This window comes from Thalassophryne amazonica, chromosome 2 (genome assembly GCF_902500255.1).
Source record: "Thalassophryne amazonica chromosome 2, fThaAma1.1, whole genome shotgun sequence".
Classification (NCBI taxonomy): Eukaryota; Metazoa; Chordata; class Actinopteri; order Batrachoidiformes; family Batrachoididae; genus Thalassophryne; species Thalassophryne amazonica.
In genome coordinates, this window is record NC_047104.1 from 112,377,887 (window position 1) to 112,391,928 (window position 14,042).

The window sequence follows — 14,042 nt, forward strand, 5'->3', positions numbered from 1 at the left end:
ATATACGGAGAAGGATGCTGACGATGGCACCACAAGGCAGGAGGAAAAGACGGAGGCCAAAGAGGAGGATTAGGGATGTGATGAAGGAAGGTGTGTGAGATGGAGATGGATGATCTGGGGGAATCAGTCTTTCACATTGTATGTTCCTGAGTAGGTATGCTGTATTGCCACTTCAGAAAATAAAAGCACTGGAAATTCTTCATACATAAAAAGCAGACTAGAAAGCATTGCACAGTTTTTCTATTCACAAAGTAAAACAGCCTGTAAGAGCAAAACAGTGTCTTAAAAGCGCGGGTGCCAGATTGTAGCTGTGTGCTTGTTGGATGAAGACAGCCTTTCTGGTTTCCTCACAGTGTGTCCATGCCCGAGTACACTTGACACTTCTTTTCCTGATCTGTTAAAGCAGAAGATAGTGCCGTAAGATTCACAGTGCTTTACGTCTTTGTACCTATAGGACAAATGCAGTGATAAGCTTTGGAGAGAAGTAGGTTATGGATCACAGAACGCCAAAGGACTGTTTTTTTTGCACTTGCCTTGTACCTGTACTCTGCACAATAAAATTTAATCTAACCAAATCTAATTAGATTAGGTTTATTTTCAGAGGTACCTTAACATGCAAAGTCTTGTGCCCTTCATTTCCTACCACAGTATTTCTTAGTGTATCTTACTCACTGTAAAGTTGTCGTGTTTTGCGACCTGTTTCAATAAAAGACTGAATTGTTTTGCATAGTTTTTTTTTTTTTTCTTGTGCCATCTTACGTTCCAACAGTTGCTTGATTTCTTCATTCTCTTCGACTCTTACAGGCTTCAGCAGCAGGGCAAAAAACACAGCAACACCTAACACCTTTGGGTGAGGAGGACAAGACAGTCTGTATATTTGCATTGTGTAGTTATGTATACTGGGTTATAAACAATTAAAAATCTTCTGAAGATAAGTTTTGCAAGAAGAAAATGACACTACCTTGTGTTACATGCTTTTCTGTTTTGAAACCAATATATAGACTTGTGACAAATTCAAGGAAAAACCAACTCCCCATGTGCATCAGTGAACCTTGGCCGTCCATGGCCCCATTACTGGTTTGCTTTCCTACTTTCGACAGGTACTGACCACCATAGACCAGGAACATCACACAAGAGCTGTAGTTTTGGAGATGCTCTAGCCCAGTCATCAAGCCATCACAATTTGTCCATTTTCCAAGTAACTCAAAGTCTTTATGCGTGCCCATTTTTCCTGCTCTCCATCACATCAACTTTGAGGACAAAAAATGTTAACTTGCTGCCTGATTCACCCATTGACAGGTGTCATTGTAACACGACAATCAATGTTATCCAGTATTACTGCTGTGAGTGGCAGCCATTCAGCCAATTTCATTGTCATATTTGAATTCAGCATGCCAAAAATCTATAATAAATCGCACATTTTATTTATTTAAAAATTTGTATACGTGTAACTCTTCAACTGACTTGAGTTCTGTTGTAGCTTTGGTCAACGTGGTGCAGGAACTGGAGAAATGGGCTCTGAGGGTGTCTTGCCACCCTGTTGTTGTACACCCAAGATATTTGGGATACACGTTCATCTCACAACCCTCTTATGTGAGTTCAGGTGTTGACCTTGAGCTGCGTTTTCTGAGTTAAATCAGGGATTTAGAATCCAATAACCTTCCCAGGCTAACTGGCTATATAATGTTATTGGTCTGGTCAAGCTAAAAACACTCATTAAACTGCTTATTGTCCCCAATGAAGAGGCAAAAATGTCATTATACGTGTCCAGCAACATGGAGAGGGACCTTGCATTTGTAAACATGCACGTTTGCTTCATTAGATACAGGGTAACCCGAAAAAAACCACAACCCATAAAAATTATAATAAATCCTACAAACTTCAGTCTGTGTACAATCATTCCTCAAACTTTCATTTATTTTGGTTGCTTTGCATACAAGTCATCTTTCCCAATTACGCTCCAAATGGTATGATTTGTTGGCGAAATAGGCCTCCAGGCAAAATGTTGGGGAAGATGATTGTTCCAATAGTTTTTAAAATGACCTATTATTATATGTGATTTTGGGCCCCATGAAAAGAAATCTTACTGGACCACTTCCCCGCCACCCCCATATTATTTTGTCAGTATTGTAATTGTATTAGGGGCATCTCTGGGCCCTTGTCAGTCATGGGCCCCTAGAATCCTTCTCCTTATTCTCCCCTTTTCAGCACCCCTGTGTGATGGGCATTCTAAATCAATAATATGCCAATTACTTAAATTTTTGTCTTGAGTGAAAAGATGAACTCAAAAATGGCAAAAATAGAGACTAGGTTGAGAAATGTTGAATTTCCCCTTTAGCTGCCCACAATGTGCCTTTGCCTACCTTCAGAGGCTGGAGTATAAAGATACTCTGGAAGAGGGAGAGACCCAGAGAAATGACCCATTTGATGGACTTCTCTTTGCCGTACTGAAAGCCATACAGCAGAGTAAAATAAGTGGACACACCACTGATGGACCATAACAGGAACCAGCCCAGGAACACACACCACCATGGCAGCCAGCAGCCTGCTGACTGCTTCTTCTTCTTATCCTTCACAGGTGGAGGGCTGCGTCAGAGCAACGACAAGAGGAAAAGAGTGGATAAGTGCAAAAAAGCAGTGGGTGAATGCACATTGTGAGAAGTTATAATGAACTGAAGCCACTAGCAGTGTGTATGTGTGTGTGTGTGTGTGTGTGTGTGCACGTGCGTGCTGACCAGTAGGTCTTGTGGCTGCTGTACACCATCTCAGCTTTGCGAACAAGCATGTTAGTCATGTCGATGGCCCTCTGGTAATCCCCTGGACTCTCAAAGGTCTTGGCATCCACGTTCCTCAGTGACAGCAACAAATGACAGAGGTTGCAGAGCAGGAACTTGCTGCAGTACACCAAGTGGGGGGTGCTCTCACTCTCCCCTGTGATAGGAACACATACAGACCAGCAGGCATCACACGTCTATATGTCAGTGTGTTAACTCAAGACTTTGAAGGTTATAATAATTTTTTGAATGGCACTTTCCACCAAACACTACAACATAAATTAATAAACAATATTATAGGAAAGTACAAGCTGTTAAAAATAACAATATTTTACATAGTAATAAAACAAAATCAGAGAAATTCAAATCAGCAATAATCTTATAGTCATCCATTTCCTGAACCCACCTCCTTATGTTAAGGGTCATGGGGGGGTGGGGGCACTTTGGACAGGCGGCCAGTCTATCACAGGGCCGACAAATTTAGACAGAGACACTCATTCATTCACATTCATGTTCATAGTGTAGTTTAGAGTCACCACTTCACCCAACCTGCATGTCTTTGGAAATGGTAGGAAGCCAGAGCATCCGGAAGGAACCCACACAAACACGGGGACAACATACAAACTTCACACTTCACACAGAAAGGACCAGGTCATATTCAAACCCAGAAAGCAAGAACCAGCACCTCCACATATGACATGGAGAACATAAACTGAATTCATGTAATATTCTGCAAGAGGAAATAAGGTGTTTTTTTTTTCTTTTTGGAACTTCTGTGATATGGAGACTAAATTTACAAGTGGGGATCAAAACTCACACCAGGTTTATCATTTTTACAACCCCTGGCAATAATTATGTAATCACTGGCCTTGGAGGATGTTCATTCAGTTGTTTAATTTTGTAGAAAAAAAGCAGATCACAGACATGACACAAAACTAAAGTCATTTCAAATGGCAACTTTCTGGCTTTAAGAAACACTATAAGAAATCAGGAAAAATAATTGTGGCAGTCAGTAACAGTTACTTTTTTAGACCAAGCAGAGGAAAAAAATATGGACTCACTCAATTCTGAGGAATAAATTATGGAATCACCCTGTAAATTTTCATCCCCAAAACTAATCGTGGACTGTGGGTGACTGGATGAAAGTCATATTCAGTGATGAATCTTGAATCTGCATTGGGCAAGGTGATGATGCTGGAACTTTTGTTTGGTGCCGTTCCAATGAGATTTATAAAGATGACTGCCTGAAGAGAACATGTAAATTTCCACAGTCATTGATGATATGGGGCTGCATGTCAGGTAAAGGCACTGGGGAGATGGCTGTCATTACATCATCAATAAATGCACAAGTTTACGTTGATATTTTGGACACTTTTCTTATCCCATCAATTGAAAGGATGTTTGAGGATAATGAAATTATTTTTCAAGACGATAATGCATCTTGCCATAGAGCAAAAACTGTGAAAACATTCCTTGCAAAAAAGACACATAGGGTCAATGTCATGGCCTGCAAATAGTCCGGATCTTAATCCAATTGAAAATCTTTGGTGGAAGTTGAAGAAAATGGTCCATGACAAGGCTCCAACCTGCAAAGCTGATCTGGCAACAGCAATCAGAGAATGTTGGAGCCAGATTGATGAAGAGTACTGTTTGTCACTCATTAAGTCAATGCCTCAGAGACTGAAAGCTGTTATAAAAGCCAGAGGTGGTGCAACAAAATACTAGTGATGTGTTGGAGCGTTCTTTTGTTTTTCATGATTCCATAATTTTTTCCTCAGAATTGAGTGATTCCATATTTTTTTCCCTCTGCTTGGTCTAAAAAAGTAACCGTTACTGACTGCCACAATTTTTTTTTCCTGATTTCTTATAGTGTTTTTTAAAGCCAGAAAGTTGCCATTTGAAATGACTTTAGTTTTGCGTCATGTCTGTGATCTGCTTTTTTTCTACAAAATTAAACAACTGAATGAACATCCTCCGAGGCCGGTGATTCCATAATTTTTGCCAGGGGTTGTACTATAATGGATCCAACCAGTATCCATTGATTTCATGAAAGATTCACACTGGTATCTACCAAGGAGCTCCAATTACCATCATTACCGTTTTTTTGTTTGTATTTTTTTTTTTTTAAGAATTCAAAGGTAACAAATTTGAACACATTGGGCCCCATATGTGCGGGTGCACAGCACAAGTGGCTCATCTGTGCACCTGTGAGGTCAGGCACAGTGTTGGTGCTTTGATATGAGTCAGCAGAAAGTGATTGCGACACAGACCAACAAAAACCTGGTCAAAGGTCAAATGAAAACAGTATTCTGGAAAAAATCCAATCGGTTTCCGTAGAGCTCATAGTACAGAGACAGCACTGGTCGGGGTCACAAATGACCCGCTGGTCGCTTCTGACCATGGGTTTTCTTCTGTCCTCATTCTGCTTGACCTGTCAGCAGCCTTCGACACGTTGGATCATGCTATCCTGCTCCACCGACTACAGCACCTTGTAGGGCTCACCTTGTAGGCTGCATTTAAATAAAATAAAAGCTGCATTTTGCATGGGCACAGACATAACTTAAGACCTACCTTGCATAAGCTGGATGAGTCCGTGCAGAGTGTGCATGGCAATCCAGAGGTCGGCAGTGCTCTCCACCCTGTGAACCACTGGTATGTTGTTCTTTGGACTCATGCTCACCAAAGAAATCAGTTCCTCTACTTCCTAGGATATATATAAATATATATATAAAATGAATGCTGCATGTAGATAACCTGAGCAAATGCACGGGAAGGTGAAAACACAATGAAAACTCAGAAAAAGGTACGTACATGCGTACATGTAGGTGTCCAAGTTATTTAAATTTATTTTCATTTATATAGCGTTAAATCACAATAAACGTGCCTCAAGGCACTTCACACAAGTAAGGTCTAACCTTACCAAGCTACACAGACATACTAACATTGTGTACTAGGGTGATTTGAGTGCAACTTAAACTGAAGCCAAATTCTATGACGAAAGAACTTGTTGGTACAATTAATTTTGAAAAGTGCACATGTGCCTTTGTGCACAAAGCATCTGACAGAGGTTGGAAAGCACACCTTTAGAATGGGTGATACGCTAACTGCATGGGTGTCCCATGTCTTCTCAGGATTGTCCCGCTCAGCTTTTGATACAAGGCGAGGTTTGATGCTTTGGAAAATGGTGATGATGAGGATGTTAATTGGGAACATGAGGAGCCCACATTCAACACCGACAATGACCTCCTGCCACGTGATTTCCAGTGAACCTAGACAAACACAAACAAAGACACAGACTCAGTAAAACAAAAAGCCATTCAGGTGCAGAGCTGTAGCAATAACTTTAGACTGCAGTCTGCTTGTCTGACATCTACAGATAAGAAAGTCAACATCAGCTTCTCCAATGTTGACAGTTGCACCACCTGTCGGTAATGTTAGTCCTTTCTTTAATTTGTACAACCCCAATTCCATTGAAGTTGGGACGTTGTGTAAAATGTAAATAAAAACAGAATACAATGATTTGCAAATCCTCTTCAACGTATATTCAATTAAATACACCACAAAGACAAGATATTTAATCAATCAATCAATTTTTTTATATAGCGCCAAATCACAACAAACAGTTGCCCCAAGGCGCTTTATATTGTAAGGCAAGGCCATACAATAATTATGTAAAACCCCAACGGTCAAAACGACCCCCTGTGAGCAAGCACTTGGCTACAGTGGGAAGGAAAAACTCCCTTTTAACAGGAAGAAACCTCCAGCAGAACCAGGCTCAGGGAGGGGCAGTCTTCTGCTGGGACTGGTTGGGGCTGAGGGAGAGAACCAGGAAAAAGACATGCTGTGGAGGGGAGCAGAGATCGAATCACTAATGATTAAATGCAGAGTGGTGCATACAGAGCAAAAAGAGAAAGAAACAGTGCATCATGGGAACCCCCCAGCAGTCTACGTCTATAGCAGCATAACTAAGGGATGGTTTAGGGTCACCTGATCCAGCCCTAACTATAAGCTTTAGCAAAAAGGAAAGTTTTAGGCCTAATCTTAAAAGTAGAGAGGGTGTCTGTCTCCCTGATCTGAATTGGGAGCTGGTTCCACAGGAGAGGAGCCTGAAAGCTGAAGGCTCTGCCTCCCATTCTACTCTTACAAACCCTAGGAACTACAAGTAATCCTGCAGTCTGAGAGCGAAGCGCTCTATTGGGGTGATATGGTACTATGAGGTCCCTAAGATAAGATGGGACCTGATTATTCAAAACCTTATAAGTAAGAAGAAGAATTTTAAATTCTATTCTAGAATTAACAGGAAGCCAATGAAGAGAGGCCAATATGGGTGAGATATGCTCTCTCCTTCTAGTCCCCGTCAGTACTCTAGCTGCAGCATTTTGAATTAACTGAAGGCTTTTCAGGGAACTTTTAGGACAACCTGATAATTACAATATTACAATAGTCCAGCCTAGAGGAAATAAATGCATGAATTAGTTTTTCAGCATCACTCTGAGACAAGACCTTTCTAATTTTAGAGATATTGCGTAAATGCAAAAAAGCAGTCTTACATATTTGTTTAATATGCGCTTTGAATGACATATCCTGATCAAAAATGACTCCAAGATATCTCACAGTATTACTAGAGGTCAGGGTAATGCCATCCAGAGTAAGGATCTGGTTAGACACCATGTTTCTAAGATTTGTGGGGCCAAGTACAATAACTTCAGTTTTATCTGAGTTTAAAAGCAGGAAATTAGAGGTCATCCATGTCCTTATGTCTGTAAGACAATCCTGCAGTTTAGCTAATTGGTGTGTGGCTTCATGGATAGATAAAGCTGGGTATCATCTGCGTAACAATGAAAATTTAAGCAATGCCGTCTAATAATACTGCCTAAGGGAAGCATGTATAAAGTGAATAAAATTGGTCCTAGCACAGAACCTTGTGGAACTCAATAATTAACCTTAGTCTGTGAAGAAGATTCCCCATTTACATGAACAAATTGTAATCTATTAGATAAATATGATTCAAACCACCGCAGTGCAGTGCCTTTAATACCTATGGCATGCTCTAATCTCTGTAATAAAATTTTATGGTCAACAGTATCAAACGCAGCACTGAGGTCTAACAGAACAAGCACACAGATGAGTCCACTGTCTGAGGCCATAAGAAGATCATTTGTAACCTTCACTAATGCTGTTTCTGTACTATGATGAATTCTAAAACCTGACTGAAACTCTTCAAATAGACCATTCCTCTGCAGATGATCAGTTAGCTGTTTTACAACTACCCTTTCAAGAATTTTTGAGAGAAAAGGAAGGTTGGTGTTGGGAAGGTGTCGTAGCACGGACCCACAACAGGGGGCGCAAAGGAACGGACAATGAATAAGCCAATAAGTAACAATTTAATGTTGTGACAACACACAACTAAACACACAAAATATATATAGTCAATTAACACCAGGTGACGTGTGGGCAGGCTTGAAGATAGAAGACCCCCGACGAGAGATGAGCCGCGTCCCACACGGCCTCCACCACCAACGGCCTGAAGAACACCAGAGCCGCCAAGTCCCGCGTCCCCAGGTGACCTCTGTCTTCGGCTGTCGACCCTGGTACTGCTGGCAGAAAACAAGACAGGATGGATGAGTGTGAAGTCGCAGACTCAGTAATCCACAGTCTGCACTCAGTTAGGAGGGAACACCTCCACCTCCAATCACACACTCGTGCAGCTCCTGTTTAACCACTTATCTGAGTGGAGTGTGAAGCGAAGCCGTCGCTGATCACACCAAACGCCAATCCCACAGATAAGGCAGACACAACAGGATAACGGCTGCAAAAGAAGTTCAGATTATCACTCAACGATTTGAGTCAGCAGAGAAAATTACCTCTTCGGTAGTTGATTTCTCGGCAGGGAGGTGGAGTTGCAGTCCGGCTTATATAGTGGTGTAGATGAGTGACAGCTGGTGCAATGAGTGACAGCTGTCACTTCTTCTGGGTCTGGTGCCCTCTCGTGCTTGGAGCCCGCACTCCAAGCAGGGCGCCCTCTGGTGGTGGTGGGCCAGCAGTACCTCCTCTTCAGCGGCCCACCTAACAGTTGGAGATTGGCCTATAATTAGCTAAGATAGCTGGGTCAAGTGATGGCTTTTTAAGTAATGGTTTAATTACTGCCACCTTAAAAGCCTGTGGTACATAGCCAACTAATAAAGATAGATTGATCATATTTAAGATCGAAGCATTAAATAATGGTAGGGCTTCCTTGAGCAGCCTGGTAGGAATGGGGTCCAATAGACATGTTGATGGTTTGGATGAAGTAACTAATGAAAATAACTCAGACAGAACAATCTGAGAGAAAGAGTCTAACCAAATACCGGCATCACTGAAAGCAGCCAAAGATAACGATACGTCTTTGGGATGGTTATGAGTAATTTTTTCTCTAATAGTTAAAATTTTATTAGCAAAGAAAGTCATGAAGTCATTACTAGTTAAAGTTAAAGGAATACTCGGCTCAATAGAGCTCTGACTCTTTGTCAGCCTGGCTACAGTGCTGAAAAGAAACCTGGGGTTGTTCTTATTTTCTTCAATTAGTGATGAGTAGTAAGATGTCCTAGCTTTACGGAGGGCTTTTTTATAGAGCAACAGACTCTTTTTCCAGGCTAAGTGAAGATCTTCTAAATTAGTGAGACGCCATTTCCTCTCCAACTTACGGGTTATCTGCTTTAAGCTGCGAGTTTGAGAGTTATACCACGGAGTCAGGCACTTCTGATTTAAAGCTCTCTTTTTCAGAGGAGCTACTGCATCCAAAGTTGTCTTCAATGGGGATGTAAAACTATTGATGAGATACTCTATCTCACTTACAGAGTTTAGGTAGCTACTCTGCACTGTGTTGGTATATGGCATTAGAGAACATAAAGAAGGAATCATATCCTTAAACCTAGTTACAGCGCTTTCTGAAAGACTTCTAGTGTAAAGAAACTTATTCCCCACTGCTGGGTAGTCCATCAGAGTAAATGTAAATGTTATTAAGAAATGATCAGACAGAAGGGAGTTTTCAGGGAATACTGTTAAGTCTTCAATTTCCATACCATAAGTCAGAACAAGATCTAAGATATGATTAAAGTGGTGGGTGGACTCATTTACATTTTGAACAAAGCCAATTGAGTCTAATAATAGATTAAATGCAGTGTTGAGGCTGTCATTCTCAGCATCTGTGTGGATGTTAAAATCGCCCACTATAATTATCTTATCTGAATCAGTTTGACACCTATGGTGTAAGTGAACAAACGGGGGGAACAAAGAAGAAACAGACAGGTGCAAGAGTGTATGTGAAGGAAATGAATGCAATCGGTGACCAAAATCAGTAACAATGAAGGAACAAACTAAACAGATGGCTAAAGTCAAGAAGCTAATAAACATAGCAAAGAACCTATAAATTACCATCTGAACTGTAAAACAGAAAACAAAACACAAGACAACCATATAAGCTATGTGAAGAACACAAGAGGACTGAAACAACTAAAGACTACATTATAAGAATCAGGAGACAAACAAGAATGGCTAACACAGTGGAAACAACCATAACTGGATGGAAACTGGTTTTGCTCCCATTTTGTATGAGATGAACTCAAAGATCTAAAACTTTTTCCACATACACAATATCACCATTTCCCTCAAATATTGTTCACAAACCAGTCTAAATCTGTGATAGTGAGCACTTCTCCTTTGCTGAGATAATCCATCCCACCTCACAGGTGTGCCATACCAAAATGCTGATTAGACACCATGATTAATGCACAGGTGTGCCTTAGACTGTCCACAATCAATCAATCAATCCATTTTTTTATATAGCGCCAAATCACAACAAACAGTTGCCCCAAGGCGCTTTATATTGTAAGGCAAGGCCATACAATAATTATGTAAAACCCCAACGGTCAAAACGACCCCCTGTGAGCAAGCACTTGGCTACAGTGGGAAGGAAAAACTCCCTTTTAACAGGAAGAAACCTCCAGCAGAACCAGGCTCAGGGAGGGGCAGTCTTCTGCTGGGACTGGTTGGGGCTGAGGGAGAGAACCAGGAAAAAGACATGCTGTGGAGGGGAGCAGAGATTGATCACTAATGATTAAATGCAGAGTGGTGCATACAGAGCAAAAAGAGAAAGAAACAGTGCATCATGGGAACCCCCCAGCAGTCTACGTCTATAGCAGCATAACTAAGGGATGGTTCAGGGTCACCTGATCCAGCCCTAACTATAAGCTTTAGCAAAAAGGAAAGTTTTAAGCCTAATCTTAAAAGTAGAGAGGGTGTCTGTCTCCCTGATCTGAATTGGGAGCTGGTTCCACAGGAGAGGAGCCTGAAAGCTGAAGGCTCTGCCTCCCATTCTACTCTTACAAACCCTAGGAACTACAAGTAAGCCTGCAGTCTGAGAGCGAAGCGCTCTATTGGGGTGATATGGTACTACGAGGTCCCTAAGATAAGATGGGACCTGATTATTCAAAACCTTATAAGTAAGAAGAAGAATTTTAAATTCTATTCTAGAATTAACAGGAAGCCAATGAAGAGAGGCCAATATGGGTGAGATATGCTCTCTCCTTCTAGTCCCCGTCAGTACTCTAGCTGCAGCATTTTGAATTAACTGAAGGCTTTTTAGGGAACTTTTAGGACAACCTGATAATAATGAATTACAATAGTCCAGCCTAGAGGAAATAAATGCATGAATTAGTTTTTCAGCATCACTCTGAGACAAGACCTTTCTGATTTTAGAGATATTGCATAAATGCAAAAAAGCAGTCCTACATATTTGTTTAATATGCGCTTTGAATGACATATCCTGATCAAAAATGACTCCAAGATTTCTCACAGTATTACTAGAGGTCAGGGTAATGCCATCCAGAGTAAGGATCTGGTTAGACACCATGTTTCTAAGATTTGTGGGGCCAAGTACAATAACTTCAGTTTTATCTGAGTTTAAAAGCAGGAAATTAGAGGTCATCCATGTCTTTATGTCTGTAAGACAATCCTGCAGTTTAGCTAATTGGTGTGTGTCCTCTGGCTTCATGGATAGATAAAGCTGGGTATCATCTGCGTAACAATGAAAATTTAAGCAATACCGTCTAATAATACTGCCTAAGGGAAGCATGTATAAAGTGAATAAAATTGGTCCTAGCACAGAACCTTGTGGAACTCCATAATTAACTTTAGTCTGTGAAGAAGATTCCCCATTTACATGAACAAATTGTAATCTATTAGACAAATATGATTCAAACCACCGCATCGCAGTGCCTTTAATACCTATGGCATGCTCTAATCTCTGTAATAAAATTTTATGGTCAACAGTATCAAAAGCAGCACTGAGGTCTAACAGAACAAGCACAGAGATGAGTCCACTGTCCGAGGCCATAAGAAGATCATTTGTAACCTTCACTAATGCTGTTTCTGTACTATGATGAATTCTAAAACCTGACTGAAACTTTTCAAATAGACCATTCCTCTGCAGATGATCAGTTAGCTGTTTTACAACTACCCTTTCAAGAATTTTTGAGAGAAAAGGAAGGTTGGAGATTGGCCTATAATTAGCTAAGATAGCTGGGTGAAGTGATGGCTTTTTAAGTAATGGTTTAATTACTGCCACCTTAAAAGCCTGTGGTACATAGCCAACTAACAAAGATAGATTGATCATATTTAAGATCGAAGCATTAAATAATGGTAGGGCTTCCTTGAGCAGCCTGGTAGGAATGGGGTCTAATAAACATGTTGATGGTTTGGATGAAGTAACTAATGAAAATAACTCAGACAGAACAATCGGAGAGAAAGAGTCTAACCAAATACCGGCATCACTGAAAGCAGCCAAAGATAACGATACGTCTTTGGGATGGTTATGAGTAATTTTTTCTCTAATAGTTAAAATTTTGTTAGCAAAGAAAGTCATGAAGTCATTACTAGTTAAAGTTAATGGAATACTCAGCTCAATAGAGCTCTGACTCTTTGTCAGCCTGGCTACAGTGCTGAAAAGAAACCTGGGGTTGTTCTTATTTTCTTCAATTAGTGATGAGTAGAAAGATGTCCTAGCTTTACGGAGGGCTTTTTTATAGAGCAACAGACTCTTTTTCCAGGCTAAGTGAAGATCTTCTAAATTAGTGAGACGCCATTTCCTCTCCAACTTACGGGTTATCTGCTTTAAGCTACGAGTTTGTGAGTTATACCACGGAGTCAGACACTTCTGATTTAAAGCTCTCTTTTTCAGAGGAGCTACAGCATCCAAAGTTGTCTTCAATGAGGATGTAAAACTATTGACGAGATACTCTATCTCCCTTACAGAGTTTAGGTAGCTACTCTGCACTGTGTTGGTATATGGCATTAGAGAACATAAAGAAGGAATCATATCCTTAAACCTAGTTACAGCGCTTTCTGAAAGACTTCTAGTGTAAAGAAACTTATTCCCCACTGCTGGGTAGTCCATCAGAGTAAATGTAAATGTTATTAAGAAATTATCAGACAGAATGGAGTTTTCAGGGAATACTGTTAAGTCTTCTATTTCCATACCATAAGTCAGAACAAGATCTAAGATATGATTAAAGTGGTGGGTGGACTCATTTACATTTTGAACAAAGCCAATTGAGTCTAATAATAGATTAAATGCAGTGTTGAGGCTGTCATTCTCAGCATCTGTGTGGATGTTAAAATCGCCCACTATAATTATCTTATCTGAATCAGTTTGACACCTATGGTGTAAGTGAACAAACGGGGGGAACAAAGAAGAAACAGACAGGTGCAAGAGTGTATGTGAAGGAAATGAATGCAATCGGTGACCAAAATCAGTAACAATGAAGGAACAAACTAAACAGATGGCTAAAGTCAAGAAGCTAATAAACATAGCAAAGAACCTATAAATTACCATCTGAACTGTAAAACAGAAAACAAAACACAAGACAACCATATAAGCTATGTGAAGAACACAAGAGGACTGAAACAACTAAAGACTACATTATAAGAATCAGGAGACAAACAAGAATGGCTAACACAGTGGAAACAACCATAACTGGATGGAAACTGGTTTTGCTCCCATTTTGTATGAGATGAACTCAAAGATCTAAAACTTTTTCCACATACACAATATCACCATTTCCCTCAAATATTGTTCACAAACCAGTCTAAATCTGTGATAGTGAGCACTTCTCCTTTGCTGAGATAATCCATCCCACCTCACAGGTGTGCCATACCAAAATGCTGATTAGACACCATGATTAATGCACAGGTGTGCCTTAGACTGTCCACAATCAATCAATCAATCCATTT

At 40.5% G+C, this 14,042-nt stretch overlaps 2 protein-coding genes across 2 annotated transcripts in view; both read right to left on the minus strand.

The window, feature by feature from the left end:
• On the minus strand, positions 1-5,902 carry LOC117502766 (polycystic kidney disease protein 1-like 2). The gene is made up of 6 exons (XM_034161879.1): positions 5,856-5,902; positions 5,346-5,478; positions 2,736-2,931; positions 2,364-2,586; positions 760-844; positions 1-394 (listed from the first exon to the last, which is right to left on the minus strand). Exons 2-6 carry the CDS (start codon positions 5,446-5,448, stop codon positions 348-350), a joined length of 654 nt encoding a protein of 217 aa, XP_034017770.1. The 5' UTR covers positions 5,449-5,478; positions 5,856-5,902; the 3' UTR covers positions 1-347.
• LOC117504019 (polycystic kidney disease protein 1-like 2) overlaps positions 5,746-14,042 on the minus strand; it is a 22,427-nt gene continuing 14,130 nt past the window's right edge. Inside the window, exons 4-5 of the mRNA XM_034163375.1 lie at positions 5,856-6,043; positions 5,746-5,763 (exon numbers count right to left, since the gene is read on the minus strand). Of these exons, the coding sequence (XP_034019266.1) occupies positions 5,746-5,763; positions 5,856-6,043 (206 nt within the window). The remainder of the gene's footprint in view (positions 5,764-5,855; positions 6,044-14,042) is intronic.